Source organism: Salvelinus alpinus, chromosome 20 (assembly GCF_045679555.1).
Source record: "Salvelinus alpinus chromosome 20, SLU_Salpinus.1, whole genome shotgun sequence".
Lineage (NCBI taxonomy): Eukaryota > Metazoa > Chordata > Actinopteri > Salmoniformes > Salmonidae > Salvelinus > Salvelinus alpinus.
Window position 1 is genome coordinate 32,562,743 of NC_092105.1, and position 26,395 is coordinate 32,589,137.

General features: G+C 44.0%; 1 protein-coding gene across 2 annotated transcripts in view; it reads right to left on the reverse strand.

The window, feature by feature from the left end:
- LOC139546675 (semaphorin-5B-like) overlaps window positions 1-26,395 on the reverse strand; it is a 155,580-nt gene that overhangs the window by 15,891 nt on the left and 113,294 nt on the right. For both annotated transcript variants that reach the window (XM_071355326.1, XM_071355325.1), the window contains 5 exons: window positions 25,548-25,610; window positions 24,650-24,748; window positions 23,722-23,935; window positions 11,406-11,691; window positions 583-718 (listed from right to left, as the gene is read on the reverse strand). In XM_071355326.1, the coding sequence (XP_071211427.1) occupies window positions 583-718; window positions 11,406-11,691; window positions 23,722-23,935; window positions 24,650-24,748; window positions 25,548-25,610 (798 nt within the window). The remainder of the gene's footprint in view (window positions 1-582; window positions 719-11,405; window positions 11,692-23,721; window positions 23,936-24,649; window positions 24,749-25,547; window positions 25,611-26,395) is intronic.

Here is a 26,395-nt window from a genome sequence, read left to right on the forward strand (position 1 = left end):
CCTGGTTCTTATATGCAGTGCCACCTAGATGCAGAGTCTGTTAGTCCTGGTTCTTATATGCAGTGCCACCTAGATGCAGAGTCTGTTAGTCCTGGTTCTGGGGACACACAGGATGAGCAGGATTTTGCTTCAGACCAGCACTAACCCGGAAGATGGGGATGGAGTTTGGGTGGGCAGTACCTGGAAGTTGGGGATGGAGTTGGGGTGGGCAGTACCTGGAAGTTGGGGATGGAGTTGGGGTGGGCTGTACCTGGAAGTTGGGGATGGAGTTTGGGTGGGCAGTACCTGGAAGTTGGGGATGGAGTTGGGGTGGGCTGTACCTGGAAGTTGGGGATGGAGTTGGGGTGGGCAGTACCTGGAAGTTGGGGAAGGGGTTGGGTAGTACCTGGAAGTTGGGGATGGGGTTGGGGGTGGGCAGTACCTGGAAGTTGGGGAAGAGGTTGGAGGTGGGCAGTACCTGGAAGTTGGGGAAGGGGTTGGGTAGTACATGGAAGTTGGGGAACGGGTTGGGGGTGGGCAGTACCTGGAAGTTGGGGGTGGGGTTGCTGGTGGGCAGTACATGAAAGTTGGGGTGGGTAGTACCTGAAAGTTTGGGATGGGGTTGGGGGTGGGCAGCCAGGTAGAGCGGGGGTTCTCCTGGGAACGGAAGGGACCGTTGAAGGCCTGGGTGATGGAGCTGAGGTTAAACGCACACACTGCAGATGCTGCTATACTGTTCCTGTAGGACAGAGAAAGAGAGGGCGAGGAGAGGAGAAAGAGAGAGAGATGGAAAGAGAGAATAATAGAGGGGGGAGAAGAGGGACAGAGAGAGAGAGACGGTGTTAAAAACCCAGTGAACAAAGAGGTTACAGTGTTGCCCATACGTCTCTCTAACTGAGAGCTCAAATTGATCCATTATGTACACCACACTGTCTAACAGTCCCATCTTTTACAGGTGCATTAAAGACACAGCCTGTGTCTGATTCTGCTGGAAGCTGTGTCTGTGCTTCACAATCGTCATGAGACTGCTAAAGTGAATTAAGATACACACACACACAAACAGATACACTCTCCCCCTCGCACACATACACACTCACTGCACTGAACAGACTTTACTGTACAATAAACTCTATACTTTCCTTTGTATGGAATGCCAGCACACTCATAAATGGGCTGGTATACTGTAGCACGGGGATGGTGAGGAGTACGATACAATAGGGCCCTATGGAATCACTGTATGGTTTGACATTTGTTACGTTCTTCTTTTATACATTTCTATATCTGTTATGTTCTTACAGAGAACAGTATGAACACCGTATGTCATACATGCCTTATATACGTGTATTGTCCCTACACTTTAGTGGTTTGTAGCAACCATCGTGGAGATCCGACTGAGCTCTGTAGAAATGCATTAACACTGTCAGAGGAACCCTGGTGTTGGCCAACGCTTCACAAGGAAATGGGAAATAGCCTGCAGCACATTGAACAGCAGCTATTGAATGTGTGTGTGTGTGTGTGTGTGTGTGTGTGTGTGTGTGTGTGTGTGTGTGTGTGTGTGTGTGTGTGTGTGTGTGTGTGTGTGTGTGTGTGTGTGTGTGTGTGTGTGTGTGTGTGTGTGTGTGTGTAGCTTGTTTGCCCTCTCTTCTCAATGTTTCTGCAGGTGTGCAACTCCATCAGTGAGTGAGTGTGCTTCCTGCGGTGAGCAGCCAGCAACCTATCCCAACTTACAAAACCACAGACAATTAGCTGCAACAACCACTAACCAGGCTGCAGCCACAGCCACAGAGCTAAATACACCCTCTCCCTGCCTCTGTGGTGTCCCAGGGACTGCAGTCTGCAGCCAAGTGTTATGTTGTGACCACGGCTGTGGTTACAGTTACAAATGAAGCCATTGTTACTGTTAACGTCTAAACCGTTAATAAAGATTTAGGCTATTTTAAAACCTCCCCTCAATGAGTCAGTCCCTATGGTATTAAACATAACCTCTTAATCACACTCAACTCACTGTGTCTTTATGTCTTAATGTGGAGGGGAAAGAGAGGGAGAAAGAGAGGGATGAGAACAGTGAAAAAAAGAGTGGCAGAAAGCAGTGCTTAGGGAGCATGAGCCCATTCCCTCTTCTGCTCCTCTCACAAAAAAAGGCAATCGGCAGCCAAGTAGAGAGCAGAGCAGAGCTTTAGACTTAGGCCTTGGTCAAAAGTAGTGAACTAAAAAGGGAATAGAGTGCCATTTGGGATGTAGCCTAGGGATACAGAGGAGATATAACCCACAGTGCCCTTCATGTTCTTACATACGCCAGCCGGCCAGTCGGTACAGATGACACAACCCTTTCTGTGGTGCCATGGTACTGTTCCTCTGTGGCTGGCTGGCTGGCTGGCTGGCTGGCTGGCTGGCTGGCTGGCTGGCTGGCTGGTCTTCCCCTATGGCCAGTGTTATGGGAGTAAAAGGTTGATGTCCCTGACCACACCAGCCAACCAGTCGGACAGAATGACACAGCAGTTTTTATTGTGTCATTGTACAGTTCCCCTATGGCTGCAAAGTGTTATGGGAGAAAAAGGCAGAAGAGCCCAACCAGAGCTGGTGACTTCAACAACATCCACTGGACTTCGTCATTTTTCTGCACATGCTCAGTGCAGCTAAGTGACACTGCTTCATCCCAAACGGCATCCTATTCCCTATACAGTGGACTACTTTTGACCAGGGCCCATAGGGTCTAGTGAAACGTGTCACACTATATAGGTATTAGGGTGTCATTTGGGACACAGCCATGGCATGCTTCTGCACATGCTCAGTGGAGCTCAGTGGTGAAGGCTTCTATGATGATGAATCAAAGAGAGCAGACTAGCATGGATGATACTCATCACACCAGATGGCCCATATATACAGTACCAGTCAAAATTCCGAACACACCTACTCATTCAAGGTTTTATACTTTATTTTTCCTATTTTCTATTTTGTAGAATAACAGTGAAGACATCAAAACTATGAAATAACACATGGAAACATGTAACCAAAACATTTGTGAAATTTCTCTCCTTCTTCATGCATTTGAACCAATCAGTTGTGTTGTGACAAGGTACAGTAGGGGTGGTATATAGAAGATAGACATATTTGGTAAAAGACCAAGTCCATACTGTATTATGGCAAGAACAGCTCAAATTAGCAAAGATAAACAACAGTCCATCATTACTTTGGGAAATGAAGGTCAGTCAATGCGTAAAATTTGAAGAACTTTGAGCTTTTCTTCGAGTGCAGTCACAAAAACCATCAAGCGCTATGATGAAACTGGGTCGCATGAGGACCGCCACAGGAAAGGAAGACCCAGAGTTACCTCTGCTGCAGAGGACAAGTTCATTAGAGTTAACTGCACCTCAGAATGCAGCCCAAATAAATGCTTCACAGAGTTCAAGTAACAGACACATCTCAACATCAACTGTTCAGAGGAGACTGCGTGTGTCAGGCCTTCATGGTCGAATTGCTGCAAAGAAACCACTACTAAAGGACACTAATAAGAAGAAGAGACTTGCTTGTGCCAAGAATCACGGGCAATGGACATTAGACTGGTGTAAATCTGTATTTTGGTCTGATGAGTCCAAATTTGAGATTTTTGGTTCTAACCGCCGTAGTTTTGTGAGACGCAGAGTACTGTAGGTGAACGGATGATCTCCGCATGTGTGGTTCCCACCGTGAAGCAAGGCACATTTAACCAGCATGGCTACCACAGCATGCTGTAGTGATACTCCATCCCATCTGGTTCACGCCTAGTGGGACTACCATTTTTTTTTCAACAGGACAAAAAAGTGAAGGAGTTCTGCATCAGATGACCTGGCCTCCATAATCACCTGACCTCAACCCAATTGAGATGGTTTGAGACGAGTTGGACCACAGGAAAAGCAGCCAGCAAGTGCTCAGCATATGTGGGAACTCCATCAAGACTGTTGGAAAAGCATTCCTCATGAAGCTGGTTTAGAGAATGCCAAGGATGGCTACTTTAAAGAATCTGAAATATAACATATTTTTTAATTTGTTTAACACTTTTTTGGTTGCTACATGATTCCATATGTGTTATTTCATAGTTTTTATGTCTTCACTATTATTCTACAATGTAGAAAATAGTAAAAATAAAGAAAAACCTTTGAAAGTCAAGGGGTCTGAATGGAATACTTTCCGAATGCACTGTACATATATGGATCCCATTTATATATATATCCCATTTATATATATATACAGTGGGGAGAACAAGTATTTGATACACTGCCGATTTTGCAGGTTTTCCTACTTACAAAGCATGTAGAGGTCTGTAATTTTTATCATAGGTACACTTCAACTGTGAGAGACGAAATCTAAAACAAAAATCCAGAAAATCACATTGTATGATTTTTAAGTAATTAATTTGCATTTTATTACATGACATAAGTATTTGATCACCTACCAACCAGTAAGAATTCCGGCTCTCACAGACCTGTTAGTTTTTCTTTAAGAAGCCCTCCTGTTCTCCACTCATTACCTGTATTAACTGCACCTGTTTGAACTCGTTACCTGTATAAAAGACACCTGTCCACACACTCAATCAAACAGACTCCAACCTCTCCACAATGGCCAAGACCAGAGAGCTGTGTAAGGACATCAGGGATAAAATTGTAGACCTGCACAAGGCTGGGATGGGCTACAGGACAATAGGCAAGCAGCTTGGTGAGAAGGCAACAACTGTTGGCGCAATTATTAGAAAATGGAAGAAGTTCAAGATGACGGTCAATCACCCTCGGTCTGGAGCTCCATGCAAGATCTCACCTCGTGGGGCATCAATGATCATGAGGAAGGTGAGGGATCAGCCCAGAACTACACAGCAGGACCTGGTCAATGACCTGAAGAGAGCTGGGACCACAGTCTCAAAGAAAACCATTAGTAACACACTACGCCATCATGGATTAAAATCCTGCAGCGCATGCAAGGTCCCCCTGCTCAAGCCAGCGCATGTCCAGGCCCGTCTGAAGTTTGCCAATGACCATCTGGATGATCCAGAGGAGGAATAGGAGAAGGTCGTGTGGTCTGATGAGACAAAAATAGAGCTTTTTGGTCTAAACTCCACTCGCCGTGTTTGGAGGAAGAAGGATGATGAGTACAACCCCAAGAACCCATCCCAACCGTGAAGCATGGAGGTGGAAACATCATTCTTTGGGGATGCTTTTCTGCAAAGGGGTCAGGACGAATGCACCGTATTGAGGGGAGGATGGATGGGGCCATGTATCGCAAGATCTTGGCCAACAACCTCCTTCCCTCAGTAAGAGCATTGAAGATGGGTCGTGGCTGGGTCTTCCAGCATGACAACGAAACGAAACACACAGCCAGGGCAACTAAGGAGTGGCTCCGTAAGAAGCATCTCAAGGTCCTGGAGTGGTCTAGCCAGTCTCCAGACCTGAACCCAATAGAAAATCTTTGGAGGGAGCTGAAAGTCCGTATTGCCCAGCGACAGCCCCGAAACCTGAAGGATCTGGGGAAGGTCTGTATGGAGGAGTGGGCCAAAATCCCTGCTGCAGTGTGTGCAAACATGGTCAAGAACTACAGGAAACGTATGAGCTCTGTAATTGCAAACAAAGGTTTCTGTACCAAATATTAAGTTCTGCTTTTCTGATGTATCAAATACTTATGTCATGCAATAAAATGCAAATTAATTATTTAAAAATCACACAATGTGATTTTCTGGATTTTTGTTTTAGATTCCGTCTCTCACAGTTGAAGTGTACCTATGATAAAAATTACAGACCTCTACATGCTTTGTAAGTAGGAAAACCTGCAAAATCGGCAGTGTATCAAATACTTGTTCTCCCCACTGTATATATACACTGTATGTGTGCCATAGAGACACCTGGATTCCAAAATACTTTCTAACACACACACAACTACACACAAGTGCGTGCGCGTGCGCACACACACACACACACACACACACACACACACACACACACACACACACACACACACACACACACACACACACACACACACACACACACACACACACACACACACACACACACACACACACACACACAGTAACAGATGTGCTGTGCCTATCATTGGCAGGCTCTAGTCTCAGCAGGGTATATGGAGCTAATGCAGTCTGTGCACCTCACCTCAATTGAAAAAAAACAGAAAAAATACATCAAGTGTGTTCCACATGGTACCATATTCCCCATATAGTGAACTACTTTTCAACAGAGCCCTATGGAATTTGGGACACAGTTAAGGTAAAAATGTTTTTCCAACCTCAGTGAATACCTGCATCGCAGCAGAAACAAAAAGCACACTCAGCATCCCCTGTACCGTACGACAGGCAGGGAGGCAGCGAGCAGAAAATGAAGTAAGGCTAAGATTATCCATATATATTTATTTTTTATTTAATAAATTGTTTTACACCTTTTTCTCCCCAATTTCGTGGTATCCAATTGGTAGTTACAGTCTTGTCCCATCGCTGCAACTCCCGTACGGACTCGAGAGAGAGGCGAAGGTCAAGAGTAATGCGTCCTCCGAAACACGACCTAGCCAAGCCGCACTGCTTCTTGACACAATGCCCGCTTAACCCGGAAGCCAGCCGTACCAATGTGTCAGAGGAAACACCGTACACCTGGCAACCGTGTCAGCGTGCACTGCGCCTGGCCTGCCACAGGAGTCGCTAGAGCGCGATGGGACAAGGATATCCCGGCCGGCCAAACCCTCCCCTAACACGGACGACGCTGGGCCAATTGTGCACTGCCTCATGGGTCTCTCGGTTGCGGCCGGCTACGACACAGCCTGGACTCAAACCAGGATCTCTAGTGGCACTGCTACTGTAGCACTGCGATGCAGTGCCTTAGACCACTGCGCCACTTGGGAGGCCCATCCATATATACTTTTACTCCATAACAATGCAGTATCTGAGCTACAATGCTATAGTCTGAAACAATCACTTTCACGAGTGGAGACTGAGTCAGGTAGCTATAAAACAGCAGCAGCTATGTTACAATACAGTACAAAAGATTAGTGTCTTGTGCACATGCTAAAAAAGGTGCCTGGAAGTAGTATTTTTAGCTGAAAGAATAATTTGTAAAAGTAAAGTGAATAATCATAGTAATAGTAAATATATTTGATTCTTACCCAACATGCTCCAGGGGCAATATAGCTCATTTCAAGGTGAATTTGATGTTATTATGTTGGAGGTGAAGGAAAAAGTTTAGAAAAAAATCAGGCAAAAATATGGATCACCCTGCACACATTACACCATGCCAGGACACCATGGTTACCAGGTTACTGAGGAGACATGTCAAATCAGATCACTGTGTGAGCCAATCAGCTTCTTCTACGATAACACCTGCAGCAGCATCCAGCTGCTCATTCAGAACGCATACCAAATATGGAGAAAGCCATTGCAATGAAATCACCTCAGGATTTTCTACATTAGCCAGTGACAGTCCCATTTCAATGTGAGAAACACAGATGCTGTGCAGCCTCACTCAGAGGCCGTAACAGAGGGAAGGACGAGGGAGGAAGATGCCAATAAGTTCTAGAGTTAATTATAAGGCCTCAGCGTACTCTGGGGGTCTTAAGTTCACTACTCTGACGAGATAATGATTGCAAACCCAGTCAGCTGCTAAAAGTTCAGCAAATGCAGATGGAGGACAGCATATCTCTCTCTCTCTCTCAAACGCTCTCTATCTCCCCATTCACTCCCTCCTTAATTCTCTCCCTCCCTCCCTCCCTCCCTCTCTCTGTTCTGTTTTACAGTTCAAACTCCTGGGAGTTCTTTGACCATGTTCAATTTAACACAGACAGATGGAGACAGTGCTTCCTGTGATTGCATTATGATATCACACTATTCAGAATAGTTTTAGGGAGAGACAGGGGGATTGGGAGAGAGAGAGGGACCGAGACAAAAGATTGGAATGGGAAAGAGGGAGGCATACACACACAAACACACACACGCACATGTACATCCACGCACATATGTCCTGTACTGAGAAGTAATGATAGCCTCAGCTCTGGTAGTGATGGAGAGCAGCCACCTACTGGGAGTCAGAACTTTACAGGTGAGAGCAGCAGAAGGCGAGGGGGAGGATTCCTCTCCCCTGAGAGAGAGCAGAGCACAGCAGAGCAGAGCATGGAACAGATCTGAATACCAACAACTGTACTATACCACACCCACTCAACTCCACACTCCAAAACCTCAGTCTGTGAAAGCATCACAGTGAGATTTTCTTTCTTTCAGAAAAGGGCAAAACTCTCTCACTTCCTCTTCACCTATGGACCACATTCATGTTCTTTCTTTTCCACAAAAGGGCAACATCCACATTGTGGATGAGTCTTCTGTTCTGCTCACACTCATTTCTCCCTCTAGTGAAGTGGATGATACCGCATTCCTTAAACAATGGTCTGTGTAACCCAGGCTTATGAGTCAGGACACAGCTCACACAGTACAGTAACACACAGGATGTGTTGCGGATAGCACCCTATTCCCTATGTAGTGCACTACCTTTGATCAGGGCCCATAGGGTAGTGCACTATAGGAAAAGGAAAAGTAGTAAACTATGTAGGGAATAGGGTACCATTTGGAAAAACAACCACAGATTCCTTCCTCTAACCATCCTGATTCTCATTAGTGCAGGTAGAATGTGTAATGAAAAAGGCTCTCTGCCTTACTCTGCCTCACTTGCTCAAATCAGGCTAAAGCTGTGTTCGAATACTCATACTAATCAAATCAAGTCAAATTTGATTTGTCACATGCGCCGAATACAACAGGTGTAGGTAGACCTTACAGTGAAATGCTCACATACAAGCCCTTAACCAACAATGCAGTTTTAAGAAAAATACAAAAAAAAGAAAATAAATAAAAGTAGAAAGTAATTAAAGAGCAGCAGTAAAATAACAATAGCAAGGCTATATACAGGGGACAGAGTCAATGTGCGTGGGCACCGGTTAGTCAAGGTAATTGAGGTAATATGGACATGTAGGTAGAGTTATTAAAGTGACTATGCATAGATAATAACAGAGAGTAGCAGCAGTTTAAAATAGGAGGGGGGGGGGGGGGGATGCAAATAGTCTGGGTAGCCATTTGGTTAGATGTTTAGAAGTCTTATGTCTTGGTGTAGAAGATGTTTAGAAGCCTCTTGGACCTGGACTTGGCGCTCCGGTACCGCTTGCCATGACTAGGGTGGCTGGAGTCTTTGACAATTTTTAGGGCCTTCCTCTGACACCGCTTGGTATAGAGGTCCTGGATGGCAGAAAGCTTGGCCCCAGTGATGTACTGGACCGTACACACTACCCTCTGGAGTGCCTTGCGGTCAGAGGCCGAGCAGTTGCCATACCAGGCAGTGATGCAACCCATCAGGATGCTCTCGATGGTGCAGCTGTAGGACCTTTTGAGGATCTGAGGACCCATGCCAAATATTTTCAGTCTGCTGAGGGGGAATAGGTTTTGCCCCCTTCACGACTGTCTTGGTGTGCTTGGACCATTTAAGTTTGTTGGTAATGTGGACGCCAAGGAACTTGAAGCTCTCAATCTGCTCCACTACAGCCCCGTCGATGACATACTAACATACTGCATAATACATACTTAATGAGAATATACTACATACTATTAGTTCATTTTAGTATACTGTAAACGAACGGTATCCTTTCAGTTGAGCGTACTAGCGCTTCGCCTGTCTACTGGAAGTTGATGCTGTTGCTATTCAACCTCTTGCTAGCTTGTTAGCATAACAAATTACTAGCTAGACATTTTACAACTTCAGGTGTGTTCTTAAATTCAATCTGAGCGTTCGTAAATTCAGAGTGTTGTCAGATTGCCCGTTTGTAAATTCAGAGTGTTTCGCTCTGGGAGCGTTCAGAGCACACTGGACGCTCTGGCAGTAGGGTTGATTCGAGCGTTCTGACCTTACAACTGCAGTCAAGCACCCAAGCTAACTGGCTAACTTGCTAGCTACTTCCAGACACAAATGAGAGAACACCTCACTCTGACTATTTTACTCGCCCTAGCAGAGCTGGTTAGGCAATTGTCATGTTATTCAGAGCGTTGGTGACAGTAACTGTGCTGCTGGCAACAATTTTATTACGCCTTTTTTGCCAACGTTTACTGACACCGGCCATATTCAACGGGTGTTGAGCGTTCGCAAATTCATCAGTTATTCTGCGCTCTCGTACACTCAGACGAGAGTGCTCTGAAATCGGAGTAGATAGCCAGAGCGAATTTACGAAAGCACCCAAATGTCCATTGAGAACGCACAACGACTATACCACTTAGCTAAGAATGACAGGGATAATCAAGTCAATAAACGTTGGGTAGTTAGTTAGATAGCATATAGTTAATATACTGGCAAGTTTGATGTAATAGTAGCCAACTAACGTTAGCTAGCTAGCTAGCTAACATACCGCTACCTACTGCTGTAATGATATGCTATGTGGTTTGTAAGCAGAGGTGTAAAGTACTTAAGTAAAAATACTTGATACAATTTGAATGGTTAGCAGGACAGGAAAATTGTCTAATTCACACACTTATCAAAAGGACATCCCTGGTCATCCCTACAGCCTCTGATCTGGCGGACTCACTAAACACATGCTTCGTTTGTAAATGATGTCTTGATTTTAGGAGTGTGCCCCTGGCTTTCCGTAAACTTAAAAAACAAGAAAATGGTGCCTCTTGGTTTGCTTTAAATAAGGAATTTGAAAATATTTTGTTACTTAAGTATATTTTAGCAATTACATTTACTTTTGATACTTAAGTATATTTAAAACCAAATACTTTAAGACTTTCACTTTTACTTGAGTATGACAATTGGATACTTTTTCCACCACTGTTTGTAAGGATAGCATAGCTAACAAATTGTCAGCCAACATAACGTGTAAGGTAACTTATTTGCTAAAAATGTTCTTAACATTAACATTCTTAACATTATAATTAGTTAAAGCTATGTATTTTTATTCTTTCTCGTTGGATTTTGGCTGCATATTTTACGCCATTTTCTTAAAATCTGAAAAAAATGTGAACCCTCAACCCATTTTCTGAAGAATTGCATTATGGGCACTAAAAGCATGGAAAGAGTGTCTACTGTTTGTATACTTCGTATTTTGGCGAATGACATCCGGGAACTTTTGCATACTAACTATACCCATACTATGACCAATACGCATACTATATACTCAATTTATGTCATAAATTGTATGGCTAGTGCAGTTAGTATGAGTATTCAAACACAGCTTAAGTGTTCTCAAGAAGTGGATGCTGAATAATGATAATCATTAGGCCTGAAACTGCAGTAATGGAGTTAGCGTGGGGGTGGGAGAGGGTGCGTGCGTGTGTACTGCACCTGTATATGAGTGTGTGTGTGTGTGTGTTTTCCTGAGTGTGTGTGTGTGTGTGTGTGTCTTGCATAAGAAGACTATTACTCATCACTCACACATTGGTGGTGAATATCCCGTAGATGAGGTCTTGTTCAGGCAGATAGAAGGTGCTCTGCAGCTCGTTATAGTAGAAGGGGATCTCTCCGGAGCGCGAGCAGTTCAGCCTGGCCTTCATGAAGGTGGTCCAGGTGTCTTCCAGTAGGAACCGCCCTCCGATGTCGTTCTTACAGACGCGGGCCACCCGGGAGTAGACGGTCTTCCCACAGTCGTGTTCCACAGCGTTCTCACGCAGGAAGAAGAATGTGAAGAGACCCACATCATAGGCTGAGATGAAATGGGGCTCTGAGGAAGAGAAGAGGAGGAGAGGACAAGGGAGGAGGGGAGGGGACAGGGAAGGAGAGGAAGAAGGGCCGAGGGGAAGAGGAGACAAAGTCAGAGAGAGCATTAGAGTCCATGCAGCCATAGGGGATGATTCTTAATGTCATCCTGACGAATGAATGTGTCCAGTCATGTTGATAATAAAGTCATCCTGTGAGATACATTCATTAGTCACAGTCATCCTATAAAATGTACACTGCATTCATTCCTCCATTTGTAAATTGCCAGAACACATGATCAATCTTGATGTGGTAAAGACATGAGACTAATGCACTTGATGAGTGGAATAAAATCAATATAGACTGTGACTTCATCATCCATTCTACTTGGTGCTCAGAAACACTACATGGTACGGCCACTCAAACAGTCTCCCTATTGTGAGTTGTTATTGTTACAGACACGGGTTAGCCTCAGTCCCAACACTGAACACATTAACAGCAGACATAGCAGGGTTCAAACAACATTTAAAATATGCTTTATTGAGCATGCCTGGACAAAATGGAACCAATGGTATAATTCCAAAAGTGCAAACTCTGCCCATCTGGCATTATATTCAGGCTCAAACAAACACTCAATGACAGTATTTGAAAGATGTTAAATACTATTTGAACCCAGATGCGATAACCAGTAGCATGCCTTCCTCCCTGTAGAGTTATAATGTAGAGGAGCATTGCTCTTGAGTAGAGAAGCAGTGAGGCTGTGAGAACAACACAGTATGTGCAGTCAATGCTGCTTTCCCTAAGGTGACATTCATTCTCAGTGATATCAAACACACACACACTCTCACACTCATACACAAAGGACAGCTTGGATGCAGAGCAGAGAGCGTAGATATTAACCTGCAAACAGCCATGATGATAAGTGCCCCGGGGGCCAGCACTACCTTTTAAGAGAATGAGATTATAGGAGAACGCAGGCGGTCAGCAGGAATGGAAACAGCATCAGAAGCAATAACAGAACGCATAATTCCATCTCAGAACACTCATAAAAAAACAACTGCGGGTAGTAGCTGGCGGCAGCAAATAGGAATGGGTGAAATGGTGGCAGAGACGGACTAGTTTACCAAATAGCACAATGTTTGGTGATATCTACAGATGCTTCCCTGCTGCAAGTCCAAAGACATGCATGACATGTTAATGATAGTCGATTGATAGTTAGTGGAGCATCTATAGATGGACTATCAAAATAAAGTGTTAACCAACATTTTCTTGTCAGCTGTAGCTTCATCCACTGTCCCATTATTCTTATCCTATAGTTTGCTTTCTCCATACCCTTTATCGCACTGTTTAATCATTGTCTCTAGGGTAAGCTTAATGTTAACATGCTAGCATGGGGAGCCATGTTACAACCCACAGCGTTGCCGTAAATAATCACATGTAATGTAATCCATGTCAAATTATGTAATCCATTTCTGATAAACTATCATGACAAATCTACCATTACCTCCCTAACCTGGCTCTTCATGATACTGTTTAATGGAGGACTGAGTTCTCCAGTTCAGTCAGCTAACCGATGCTTACAGCCATGTAAATTAAGGTGTGTTTGTGTGTGTGTGCGCGTGTGGTACTGTTTCACCAGACCTCCTGCTGGGTCCTAGATAATTACCACAGAGAGAGAGAAGCCAGAAAAAAGCATCAGCGTATATTAACACGACTGCTTCCCCACGGCTGTCAGACACACACACACACACACACAGCCACCCACGCACACGCACACACACACACACACACACACACACACACACACACACACACACACACACACACACACACACACCCACACACACGCACACACACACACACACACCCACGCACACGCACACGCACACACACACACACACACACGGCCCGGTTGCTGTCAGAGGTGGCATTTGAATGAGCTAATACTCTATACACAGTCGATACAGTATAATATGCATGTTTAGGCTGCGCAATGTGTGTAGGCGTCAATCCAACAAACAGATTGTTCAATCTCCACACAGTCTGATTGAGGGCTGTAACTCACACACAGCCATGTGACTGACCATGGGGAAGAGGAGGAGGAGAGAGAGCAAGAGAGAGAGAGGGAGTTTAAAAATAACTTTAGGTCTGGGAACCCACAACACAATAAACCCTCAAACATCAATGGTTAAACATCAATTAAAACCAAACACAACACCAAATCTTCCTCTACTGTAACTTAACACAACAACTACTGAATACCACATATGCTCATAACAGCCCAATGTCATTAACCAGTTTGTAATAGGCAAATTTATCCCTCTGTCTTGCTGCCAACATCTCCTCCAGCATGCCCACCACGTCCACAGACCCCTGTCCCCGAATACTGCTCTTTCATTTTCCAGAATGCTAATTTAGCTGCCCCTGACACAAAGTTAATACTTCTTATGGCTTGGGGGCAGTATTTTGACGTCTGGATGAGAAGCATGCCCAAAGTAAACTGCCTGTTACTCAGGCCCAGAAGATAGGATATGCATATAATTGGTAGATTTGGATAGAAACCACTCTAAAGTTTCCAAAACTGTTAAAATAATGTCTGTGAGTATGACAGAACTGATATGGCAGGCGAAAACCTGAGGAAAATCCATCCAGGAAGTGGGATTTTTTTATGTGGGTATTATCAATTGAATGCCTATAGAGTATCTAATGGGTTAGGACCCTGATTGCAGTTCCTATGGCTTCAACTAGATGTCAACAGTCTTTAGACATTGTTTCAGGCTTGTTTTCTGAAAAATTAAGAAGAATGAGACCTTTCTGTCTGTGGACTGAGGAAGAATGCAGAGCTGGTTTGTGCGCATGACCGAGTGCGCGCCCTTCGTTGTTTTTCCTTTCTATTGAATACGCTATTGTCCGGTTGAAATATTATTGATTATTTAGACAATTGACAACCTGAGGATTAATTATAAACATCGTTTGACATGTTTCGACGAACTTTACCGGTACTATTAGGATGTATTCGTTTGCATGTTTTGACCGCCTTTGAGCCAGTGGATTACTGAACAAAACGTGCCAACAAAACTGAGTTTTTGGGATATAAAGAGGGACTTTATCGAACAAAAGTAACATTTATTGTGTAGCGGGGATTCTTGTGACTGCAACCATATGAAAATCTTCAAAGGTAAGTGATTCATTTTAATCGCTATTTCTGACTTTTGTAATTCCTTTACTTGGTTGTAAATGTATGTATGCTTTTGTAAGATAATCTCATGGTATGCTTTTGCCATAAAGCCTTTTTGAAATCTGACAAAGTGGGTGGATTAACAAGAAGGTAATATTTAAGCCGATGTATAACACTTGTATTTTTTATGAATGTTTATTATGACTATTTCTGTATTTTGAATTTGGCGCTCTGCAATTTCACCGGATGTTGTCGAGGTGGGTCGCTAGCGGAACGCCTGCGCCAGAAAGGTTCATTAAGAACACTACACCCCTTAGACTAAACCTGTACTTTGGCCCAAATATAAACAGTTGGGAAGAGAAAACCTCTCCCAGAGCTGAGAACCAAGTAGTGATCAGGTCAAATCATCCCGACCAACCTGGGACACAGATGTGCCAGAGTTTCAGACTCAGCACAGAATGGATACCCCTCCCCAACAGTTGGATCCAGGTGTACCAGATGCATGTTGGTGGCTATAGCTCCATGTATTATCCTCCATTGGAGGTCAGCTGTCCTCTTATCAATAGGCAGTTTATATAAAGACCGCCAACAGCCTTTTGGGGAGGCACCTTGACCAACACATCCGCCCACCTCGTCAATTTTACCCCTTCCAGGGAAGAAGCAGGGAACACTTTTACACATATTATGTATGTGGCCTTCTTTCCCACCGCATTGAACACCCCCAGCTCCGGGGTGTCAAAGGAGAACAGCATACCCATGTCCTTCTCGAATGCCCCCACCGCAGCACTTACATTCAGCGCAGGGAACACATAATCCAGACCCTCTGTCCATCGATCAGAGTTGGAAGTATCAGTCACAAACTGCCGATGAAGTACTGGCAAGGAATCGCAGACCTCAGCTACGACCTTTCACAGTAGGCAAGATGATCGGATCTCCGCTCTTTCTTCCAGGTCCTCCAACAATCTGCTCCTGCTCAGCATCAGATGACTCAGCTTGGTACACCCCACACCTAACAGACATGAACGTAGGCTGGCTGAACTCTTAGCACGGGACTGGATGACATTGTTATAAAAAAAGAAAGCCACATCCCTAGTGGTGTGCCGGCCTTACGGGACATGTCGAAAACTCTCCAAGCCTGCATAACAGACTCATAGAATGGAGTCAGGCCAGACAAATCACCCCCTCTAGCTTTAACCTCTACGGGATCAGTGTCCCTATACTAGGACGGTTGAGCTAACGTGCGCTAATGTGATTAGCATGACGATGTAAGTAACAGCAAACTTTCCAGGACATAGACATGTCTTATATGGGCAGAAAGCTTAAATTCTCTAACTGCATTTTCCAATTTACAGTAGCTATTAGAGTGAAAAAATACCGTGCTATAGTTTGAGGAGAGTGCACAACAACAAAAAACTTTTACAGCAACTTGTTTGATACATTCACCTCTGAAGGTAAATAATTTACTTACATTCAGTAATCTTGCTCTGATTTGTAATCCTGAGGGTCCCAGAGATCAAATGTAGCATAGTTTTGTTTGATAAAATCAATTTTTATATTCAAATGTAGGAAGTGGGATCTACAGTTTGAACCCCTGCTCTCTCTCTGGCTCCACACCCACCCTGCCTGGCAATCTAGATGTGTGAAAGTTAGTGTATAAGCTAATAATCCATCATGTATGACATTCCTGGGAGTGTGTAAACTTAAATTTTGTATTACCATATAATTTTTGTATGTTCTCTGTAGTTATGTACTTGTATCAAAATGTATCAATTGACCAATTCGGCACATTTGGGCAGAGACAAAATATTGTCCAGTATTGCAATGCTTCACTGGATCAATCTGAAACTTTGCACACACACTGCTGCCATCTAGTGGCCAAAATCTAAAATGCACCTAACCTGCAATATAATATTATGGCCTTTCTCTTGCATTTCAAAGATGATGAAAAAAAACGCATGTTTTTTTCATTGTATTATCTTTTACCAGATCTAATGTGTTATATTCTCCTACATTCATTTGAGATTTTTTTCAGTGTTTTTTTTCCAAATGGTATCAAGCATATGCATATCATTGCTTCAGGTCCTGTGCTAGAGTTGGATTTGGGTATGTCATTTTAGGCAAAAAAAATATAAAAAAGTGTCAGATCCTTATTAAGAGGAAAAGGTGCTTGTCTAAGCCCAAACATCCCGATCTCCTCATCAATGTGTAGGCTGTAGGAATTTATATATTCCTCAATTCCATTCTTTTACTTTTAGGTTGTGTGTATTATGTGTATTGTTGGAGCTAGAAACACAAGTATTTCGCTACACCCGCAATAACATCTGCTAAACGTGTATATGATAAATAAAATTTGATTTGATTTGTATCAACCCAGCTAGAACCGTCACTGTACAACAGTCTCTGGGCTGCTTGAAGCCGGAAAGCCATGACCCTAGAAGAAATGTCCACCAGGCATTACCCACCCTCGTGCAGTGGCAGGTACAGGGCTGCAGCTTTAATCCAATGTTGTCCAGACCAGAAGAAATTGACAAGGGTCCTCTGAAGCTCTTCTATCAGGCCCCCTGGTGTCTGTAAACTCATTAGTCTGTGCCACAGGGTAGAGGCGGTTAGGTTATTGGCTACCAGCACCTTCCCCTATAAGACAGCTGGGGTAGAACCCATTTCCACCTAGACAATCTGGCACACACTTTCTCCACTACACCCGCCCAATAATTTTTTTGAAAGACATCAGATTCTAGAATAAATCCCAGTCTTCATCCCATCTCTGCCACACTGAAGCCCCCCTGGTAACCATGGAGTGGTTCCTATCTGAAGCTGAACTGCCCACAGCAACACACTCTATTCCCAATTAACTCTAGCTGAGGAGGCCCCCTCATACACATTTAGAGCATTCGAGAGAACCATAACATCCTCAACCCCTGTAATAAAAACTGACACGTTATCTGCATACGCAGACAGTGCTATTGTGGGACCCTTCATAACCCCTGGCACAGAGAAACCAGTAAGCCTCACTTTTAAAAAACAAAGCACTGGTTCAATTGCCAGACAAAATAACTGTCCTGAAATTGGGCATGCCTGCCTAATACTCCTATGGACGGGAAAGGGTCAGCTCAAACCACCACCACCTTCACCATACATGAGGCCCCAGCATACTTTAGACTCATCCAAGACAAAAAAAACATCCCCAAACCCAAAGGCTTTCACTGTTTTGAACAAGTACTGGCGGTCCAGATGGTCAAAAGCTTTCTCCTGATCCAAAGAAAGTAAACCCACATTCACATCAGAGAGTTTACAAATGTGTAAAACATCTCTTATCTCCAATAGCTCTGGTGGCGGTACATTCAAAATCGTAACCTTTGTAGATGGAGAAAAAGCGGCGTAACTTAAATAAACATACCTTTAAAAAGTATGGCATGCACAACCATCCGATCGACAAGACGCTCTTCTTTAACAAAAAACACTATTGCTTTATTCATCCAACATAAGCAACATTTTCATAGCCTACCTTCTCTCCTACGGTGACCAGAAACTCCTCCACAGTGACAGTAGCTTCAGTAACACACCTGAAGCCATGCCGAAGTGACAGGGATGGCATCCCCATGTGTGTCGCCATCCCCACCAAAACAATGGCAATTCCAACAAGAAATACAATATACCTAATTCTACCACTAAAACAAAAAAAACTCAATCATGCATAGAAAAAGGAAAACCATCAAGAAAAGAAACAAAAAAGAAAACAGAGGCGATCTAACTACAGACACCACTCACACTCACTCATACAATTCCCAACATGCACCAACACTCCCAGGATGCAGAGAGACAGAGAACCCTCCGACCCAAAAAGGACTATGGTGTTGATGGTATACTAAACGAAAGGATAAAATATACAGACCACAAATTCAAATGGGCTATTCTTAAACATTACCCTCAGCTCTGGCATCTTCCCTAAAATGTGGAACCAAGGCCGGATCACCCCAATCCACAAAAGTGAAGATAAATTTGACCCAGATAATTACCGTGGAATAATTTTGGGAAAAATCCTCTGCAGTATCATCAACAGCAGAATCTTTCCTCAGTGAAAACAATGTCCTGAGCAAATGTCAAATTGGCTTCTTACCAAAATAACGTACGACAGACCACATATACACCCTGCATACCCTTATTGACAAACAAACAAAACAAAATATAAATATTCTCATGCTTTGTTGATTTCAAAAAAGCTTGTGACTCAATTTTGGATGAGGGTCTGCTATACAAATTGATGGAAAGCGGTGTTGGTGGAGAGCATACGACATTATAAAATCAATGTAGACAACAAGTGTGAAGATAAAATAGGCAATTAACACACATATTTCTTTCTTCAGGGCTGTGTGGTGAGACAGGGATGCAGCTTGAGCCCCACCATCTTCAACAAATACAGTGCCTTCGGAAAGTATTCAGACCACTTGACATTTTCCACATTTTGTTACGTTACAGCCTTATTCTAAAATAGATTAAATTGTTTTTCCCTTCATCAATCTATACACAATACCCCATAATGACAAAGCAAAAACAGTTTTTTAGACATAAGTATTCAGACCCTTTACTCAATACTTTGTTGAAGCACCTTTGGCAGCAATTACAGCCTTGAGTCTTCTTCGGTATGGCGCTACAAGCTTGGCACACCTGTATTTGGGGAGTTTCTCCCATTCTTCTCTGCAGATCCTCTCAAGCTCTGTCAGGTTGGATGGGGAGTGTTGCAGCACAGCCATTTTCAGGTCTCTTTAGAGATGTTCGATCGGGATCAAGTCCGGGCTTTGGCTGGGCCACTCAAGGACATTGAGTGGCCCAGCCAAAGCCGAAGCCGAAGCCACTCCTGCGTTGTCTTGGCTGTGTGCTTAAGGACGTTGTCCTGTTGGAAGTTGAACCTTCGCACTGGAGCAGTTTTTCATCAAGGATCTATCTGTACTTTTCTCCGTTCACCTTTGCCTCAATCTTGACTAGTCTCCCAGTCCCTGCCGATGAAAAACATCCCCACAGCATGATGCTGCCACCACCATGCTTCACCGTAGGGATGGTGCCAGGTTTCCTCCAGACGTAACGCTTGGCATTCAGGCCAAAGAGTTCAATCTTGGTTTCATCAGACCAGAGAATCTTGTTTCTCATGGTCTGAGAGTCTTTAGGTGTGTGCATTTTACTGAGAAGTGGCTTCCATCTGGCCACCCTACCATAAAGGCCTGATTATTGGAGTGCTGCAGAGATGGTTATCCTTCTGGAAGGTTCTCCCATCTCCACAGAGGAACTCTAGAGCTCTGTCAGAGAGACCATCAGGTTCTTGGTCCGACCAAGGCCCTGACCAAGGCCCTTCTCCCCGATTGCTCAGTTTGGACAGTTTGGCCAGCTCTAGGAAGAGTCTTGGTGGTTCCAAACTTCTTCCATTTAAGAATGATGGAGGCCACTATGTTCTTGGGGACTTCAACGCTGCAGACATTTTTTGGTACCCTTCCCCAGATCTGTGCCTCGACACAATCCTGTCTCAGAACTCTATGGACAATTCCTTCGACCTCATGGCTTGGTTTTTGCTCTGACATGCACTGTCATCTCAAGAGTGATAAATGGAAACAGGATGCACCTGAGCTCAAATTTTGAGTCTCATAGCAAAGGGTGTGAATATCTAAAAACCTGTTTTCGCTTTGTCATTATGGGGTGTAGATTGTGTGTGTAGATTGCTGAGGACATTTTTTATTTAATCAATTGTAGAATAAGGCTTTAACGTAACAAAATGTGGGAATAGTCAATGAGTTTGAATAATTTACAAAGGCACTGTATATCACTGGATTGCCGAGGGCACTAGAACAGTCTGCAACACCTCACCCGGCCTCACCCTACGGACTCAAATGAGAAGGGCCTACAGCAGCACTTTGATATTTTGCACAGATTTTGTCAGACATGGGCCCTAACAGTGAATCTCAGTAAGACAAAAATAATGGTTTTCCAAAAAAGGTCCAATAGCGAAGACAACAAATACAAACTATATCTAGACACTGTTACCCCAGAATTACACCTACCTCGGCCTAAACACCAACACCACGGGTAACTTCCACAAGGCTCTGAACGAGACAAGGAGAGAAGGGCCTTCTATGCCATCAAAAGGAACATAAAACTCAACATCCCAAATTAGGATCTGGCTAAAAATACTTAAATCAGTTATCAAACCCATTGCCCTGTATGGTTGTGAGGTCTGGGGTCCACTCATCAACCAATAATTAATGAAATGGGACAAACACACAATTGAGACTCTGCATGCAGAATTCTGCCAAAGTATACTTTGTGTAATGCAAACAGAGCAGAATTAGGACTATACCTGCTAAATTCTACAACCACCTAAAAGGAAGCAATGCCCACACATTCCACCACAAAGCCCTCACCTACACAGATTAACCTAGAAAAGAGTCTTCTCAGCCAGCTAGTTCTGGGGCTCTGTTCACAAACAAAAACAGACACCACAGAGCCACAGGACAGAAACACATTTAGACCCAACCAAATTATGAAAAAGCAAAAAAGAGAACTATTTGAACCAATGGTAAGAATCAACAAAAATAACAGAGCAATCTAGAATGCTATTCCACAAAATGAGGTGTAAACTGAGCTACACTTCCTAACCTCCTGCCAAATGGATGACCACATTAGAGACACATATTTTCCACAGATCACACAGACCCACAAAGAAGTTGAAAACAAATCAAACATTGATAAACTCCCATATCTGTTAGGAAAAAGCAATCACAACAGCAATATTTGTGGCCCGTTGCCATGAGAAAAGGGCAAACAGTGGAGCAGACACAACATTGTAAATACAACGTATATTTCTCTGTATATTTATTTTCCCTTTCATACTTCAACTACTTGCACATTGTTACAACACTGTACATATTTTAAATATTCTGTGAGTGCAATGTTCACTAATGTTTTACCTTGTTTAATTACATTTTGTTAATTGTCTGTTCCATTTGCTTTGGCAACGTAAGCATATGTTTCCCATGCCAATAAAGTGCTTTGAATTGAATTTGAGAGAGAGAGAGAGAGAGAGAGAGAGAGAGAGAGAGAGAGAGAGAGAGAGAGAGAGAGAGAGAGAGAGAGAGAGAGAGAGAGAGAGAGAGAGAGAGAGAGAGAGAGAGAGAGAGAGAGAGAGAGAGAGAGAGAGAGAGAGAGAGAAAGAGAGAGAGAGAGAGAGAGAGAGAGAGAGAGAGAGAGAGAGAGAGAGAGAGAGAGAGAGAGAGAGAGAGAGAGAGAGAGAGAGAGAGAGAGAGAGAGAGAGGAGAGAGGAGAGAGAGAGAGAGAGAGAGATTATTGCCTGCCTGTGTTCTTTAGGGACTTCTACATCCTCAATGCTCCCCAGGCTCCCCACTTCATTCTCATTTATAATAAAACAGTTGGTCAGCACCTGGCAGGTCCCAATCCAATAAAGAACAGATTGATTAGATTCAGAACCCCCTCTGTTCTATTCTGTCTGTTTGTTTGTGAATTCCCCTAACTGGGGAGGCTTATGACTAGAAATGAGATTTTAATTCTCACTCCGTCTCCTCTGAGGCTGCTCGATCCAGCTCAAGACTCTGGAGGAAGAAAATGGAGCTTTGCCCCAAGAGGCTGTGTGTATTTTTAGGTGGGCTGGGGGAACGGAAAGAAAAGGTGGTGTGTAACTAAAGTGAGTGGTGTCTATCTGCCTGTCTGTCTGCAACTAGCTGTGATTATGCTGATGAGCAGAGCACTCTCTTCGCCTCTCCCCTCCTCCCTCCCTTGCTTGCTCCCTCACTCTCTTGCTAGAGAGGCTTCGGTAAAGCCCACCTCCCCAACACACACACCTCAGACACACACACTGTCAGAAGAGAGCCCTGTGTAGCATGAAGCATGCAGCACGCTGTAATTTCACCCTCTCCCTGACGCGAGGAATAATTACACTGCTCACTGCCTTCTGAGTCTCTGAGTATATCACCTCTCCTGTGCCTGGCCTGTATACCTGTATACCACTACCTCCTACCTTTCCTCTCACCCCATTTCTCCTTCTGTCTCCTCCTACTGAGTCTTACTTCTCTTCTCCAGCCTCCGACCCCCTTTTCCTCTTTCTCCCCCGTCTCCTCTGCCTGGCCCACTAATGAAGCCTCACCTTTCCTCTCCTCCCTTTCGCTCCCTTTCTTCCCCTTCTTACACCATTCATTGACTCCTGAGTGTCTCTCCTCTCTCCTGGTCTACCAGTGTGGCGTCTACCTCTACCTACTCACCCTTCCTCTCTCCCCTTTTCTTCCCCTTTTCTTCTCCTTCCTCCCCCTTTCTCCTCCTACTCTGTGAAGCCAAGAATTGTGTGGCTGCTGTGTTTGAATTACTGCAGATGAGAAGCACTGTCTCTGGAAGGTTTGTCTTTTTTCTGCATGAGTCAGGATGTATTTTGGAGGTGCATTCAGTAAAAAAAAACTTGGTGTCAGCAACAGGGAGATTATAGACACATAGCCATGACTTTTGGGGCTGATGGAGGTTTATCTAACTTAGCTTTTCTACGGTGCCAGCCAATACCAGCTCATACTGTCCACACCCTTCCTACCTCTGTGATCCCTATACAACAACACTGTGGTGGATTACTCAAATCGCTTTTTGGGGTGTCAAATTACCATGGTCTTTGTACTAGGATACTAGGAAAGGGTAGGACATAGTTCCACTGAGAAACATGGTTGATAGACTGCATCAAGACAATTAACAATCTGGAAGTGCTGGATCTCTGACAAAGATCTTAGCCCCTATGTAACAATCCACTTTAATTGACACTACACAATGATAAATGAGCTAACATATGGTGGGCAGTGTGTATGTGGTGTGTGTTTGTGTGTGTGTATGTGTGTGTGTTACCATTGAGCCACTTGGAGTTGTACTGGGCCGTCCTGAGGGGTGGCATGCCCCCGAGGCTCCGGTAGATGACAGGGTCGCGACCAGAGAAGTCGATGACCGTGGCGGCGTATAGCTCGCCGCTCTCCGTCACCACCGCCGTGGAGTTATGGCGAGGGTCGTAGGGGCACCTTGCCACGCCGTTCACGCGATCCAACACACTACTCATATTCCCAACCTGGGAGAAGAGGGAAAGAGAAATACAGATAGAGATAGAAAAGATAGAGATATAGCGATAGAAAATATAGAGATATAGAGATAGAAAAGATAGAGATATAGATAGAGATATAGAGAGCGATAGAAAAGATAGAGATATAGAGATAGAAAAGATAGAGATATAGAGAGCGATATAGATAGAGATAGAAAAGACAGAGATATAGATAGAGATATAGAGATAGAAAAGATAGAGATATAGAGAGCGATATAGATAGAGATAGAAAAGATAGAGATATAGATAGAGATATAGAGATAGAGATATAGAGATAGAAAAGATAGAGATAGAAAAGATAGAGAGAGAGGGGGAGAAAGATAAATAGGGCAACAGAGAAAGAGATAGAGAGATAGAGAGATAGAGTAAGAAAATGATAGTGTTGTTACTGTCTTCCCCCACCTTTAAAGTCTCCTTCAGACCATATGGCTGTTTGATGTTTACATTCAAGTCTTTATCTTATTACCTCCATCATTCACCCCCCATCCTGCCAGTTATCACTCTATCCCCTCTTCCCTCCATCCACTCTTCCTTCCTCCCACCATCCTCCTTTACCTTCTCATCATTCCTTCCCTATCACCCCTACCCAGCCCCCTGTAGGTTTTCACTCCATTCTACTTCTTCCTCGAACCCCATCCACCCTGACAGATATCATTCCATCCAACCCTCCCCCTTCCCCCTTACCTCCCGGGTGATACAGAGGGGCTGGAAGGCGTTGGTTCCACAGGTGATGACCTCAGTCTTATTGACCAGCAGGACGCGGATGTAGTTCTGACACTCCACCTACAGGGGGTGGTAGAGTACAGAGATGTTTTAGGTTAGAGAATTACGTACAGTACCTTGGTTCTATTCACTAGAAATCAAATGGAAAAAAATTGACCGAAACTGCGTGGGTCTACCTGTACTTGATAAGAAACCTGTTTAAAAAAAGCTGCTTGTTTTCATTGCAAAATATTTGGCTACAGTTTGTAACAGTATGCACTAATGAATACGAGCCAGCATTACTCACCACTCACTTTAATGATATGACTGTATTGACTGTCTATCTTTCACCTGTGAGATGAAATGTAACACATCTAAACCTAGTCTAATCACATCAAATTCTTAGAAAGAATTCAAGTTAGTTTATTTGTCATATAAACATGATATGCAGTACATGGAGTACACAGTGCAACTAATTGCTTACTTGCAGGTTTGTCTTACACATTGAGGGAAGCATTGTCTGACGATTGAGGGGGAGAAAAATTGTAATGAAAATTCGTAGTTTTCCTTAAATATATTGTTTTGGCAAATCAAGTAACTTTGTTTTAGAACTTGAGGTCAGACGAGGTTCTACAGGTTTCAGAAAGAAGTGACTGCTCTCTTGTTTCTCCCATCTTGAGAAAAAAATGACAAGGTATTCAATTCTTTCAAAGAAAAAATGAAATAACAAAATGATCACAGTGTTTATCAGCCGTTGGAAGGAGAGGAGAAGGGCCCTTCCTCATCCAATCAACTGCCAGCTTTTAAAGTAAAAGCTCTTATTCAGGGTGGCATCCTGTGTGTGTGTGGGGGGGGGGGGACCCTTAAAGTCATCGTTTACCTCCGTCTTCCCTTTGCTCTGACAGGACCTCCTGGTGTCATCGTCCGGGCCCCATTCCGTTGCCTAGGAAACCAAAATAAACACACACAAAAAGAGTGACTGGATGCAGCATTCACCTGTTGCCAAGGGGGCCGCCTGACTAGTGCCTGCTGGCTGCCTGACAATGATGCAATTGTTGAGCTTAATATTGCTACTAACAACACAGATGCAATGAAAAGACATGAACCTTATTGATGTTTGTTAATTGCGTCAACATGGATCTGAGTGGGCCAGCCAGTGGATTATGAGGTCAGGTAACCAGATAGGACCAGGGCTGCGTCCTAATTTGCAGCCTAGATGTCATTAGGATGGAAATGTGTTTCAACTTCCAATCCTCCACACACACACCCACACACCATCCTCCAATCCTCTACCACACCACAGCCCACTTACATTCCTTTAGAACCGCATGCCTTGAGTTTAATTAAGAATGCCCCAGCTCAGTGCTGGGACGCACGCACACACACACACACACACACACACACACACACACACACACACACACACACACACACACACACACACACACACACACACACACACACACACACACACACACACACACACACACACACACACACACACACACACACACACACACACACACACACACACGAGGCAGACACACACCGTCCTCCAATCCTCTACCACACTGCCACCCGCTTTTTCTCCACTGCCCAATTGCATTTTTTTTTTAACCGCATGTTTTGGGTTTAATTACGAATGCTGCACCAGGAGACTGGTCTTGCTGCTCAGTGCTGGGGCACACACACACAAACACACACACTTGGCTATCAGAGCAGCATTTT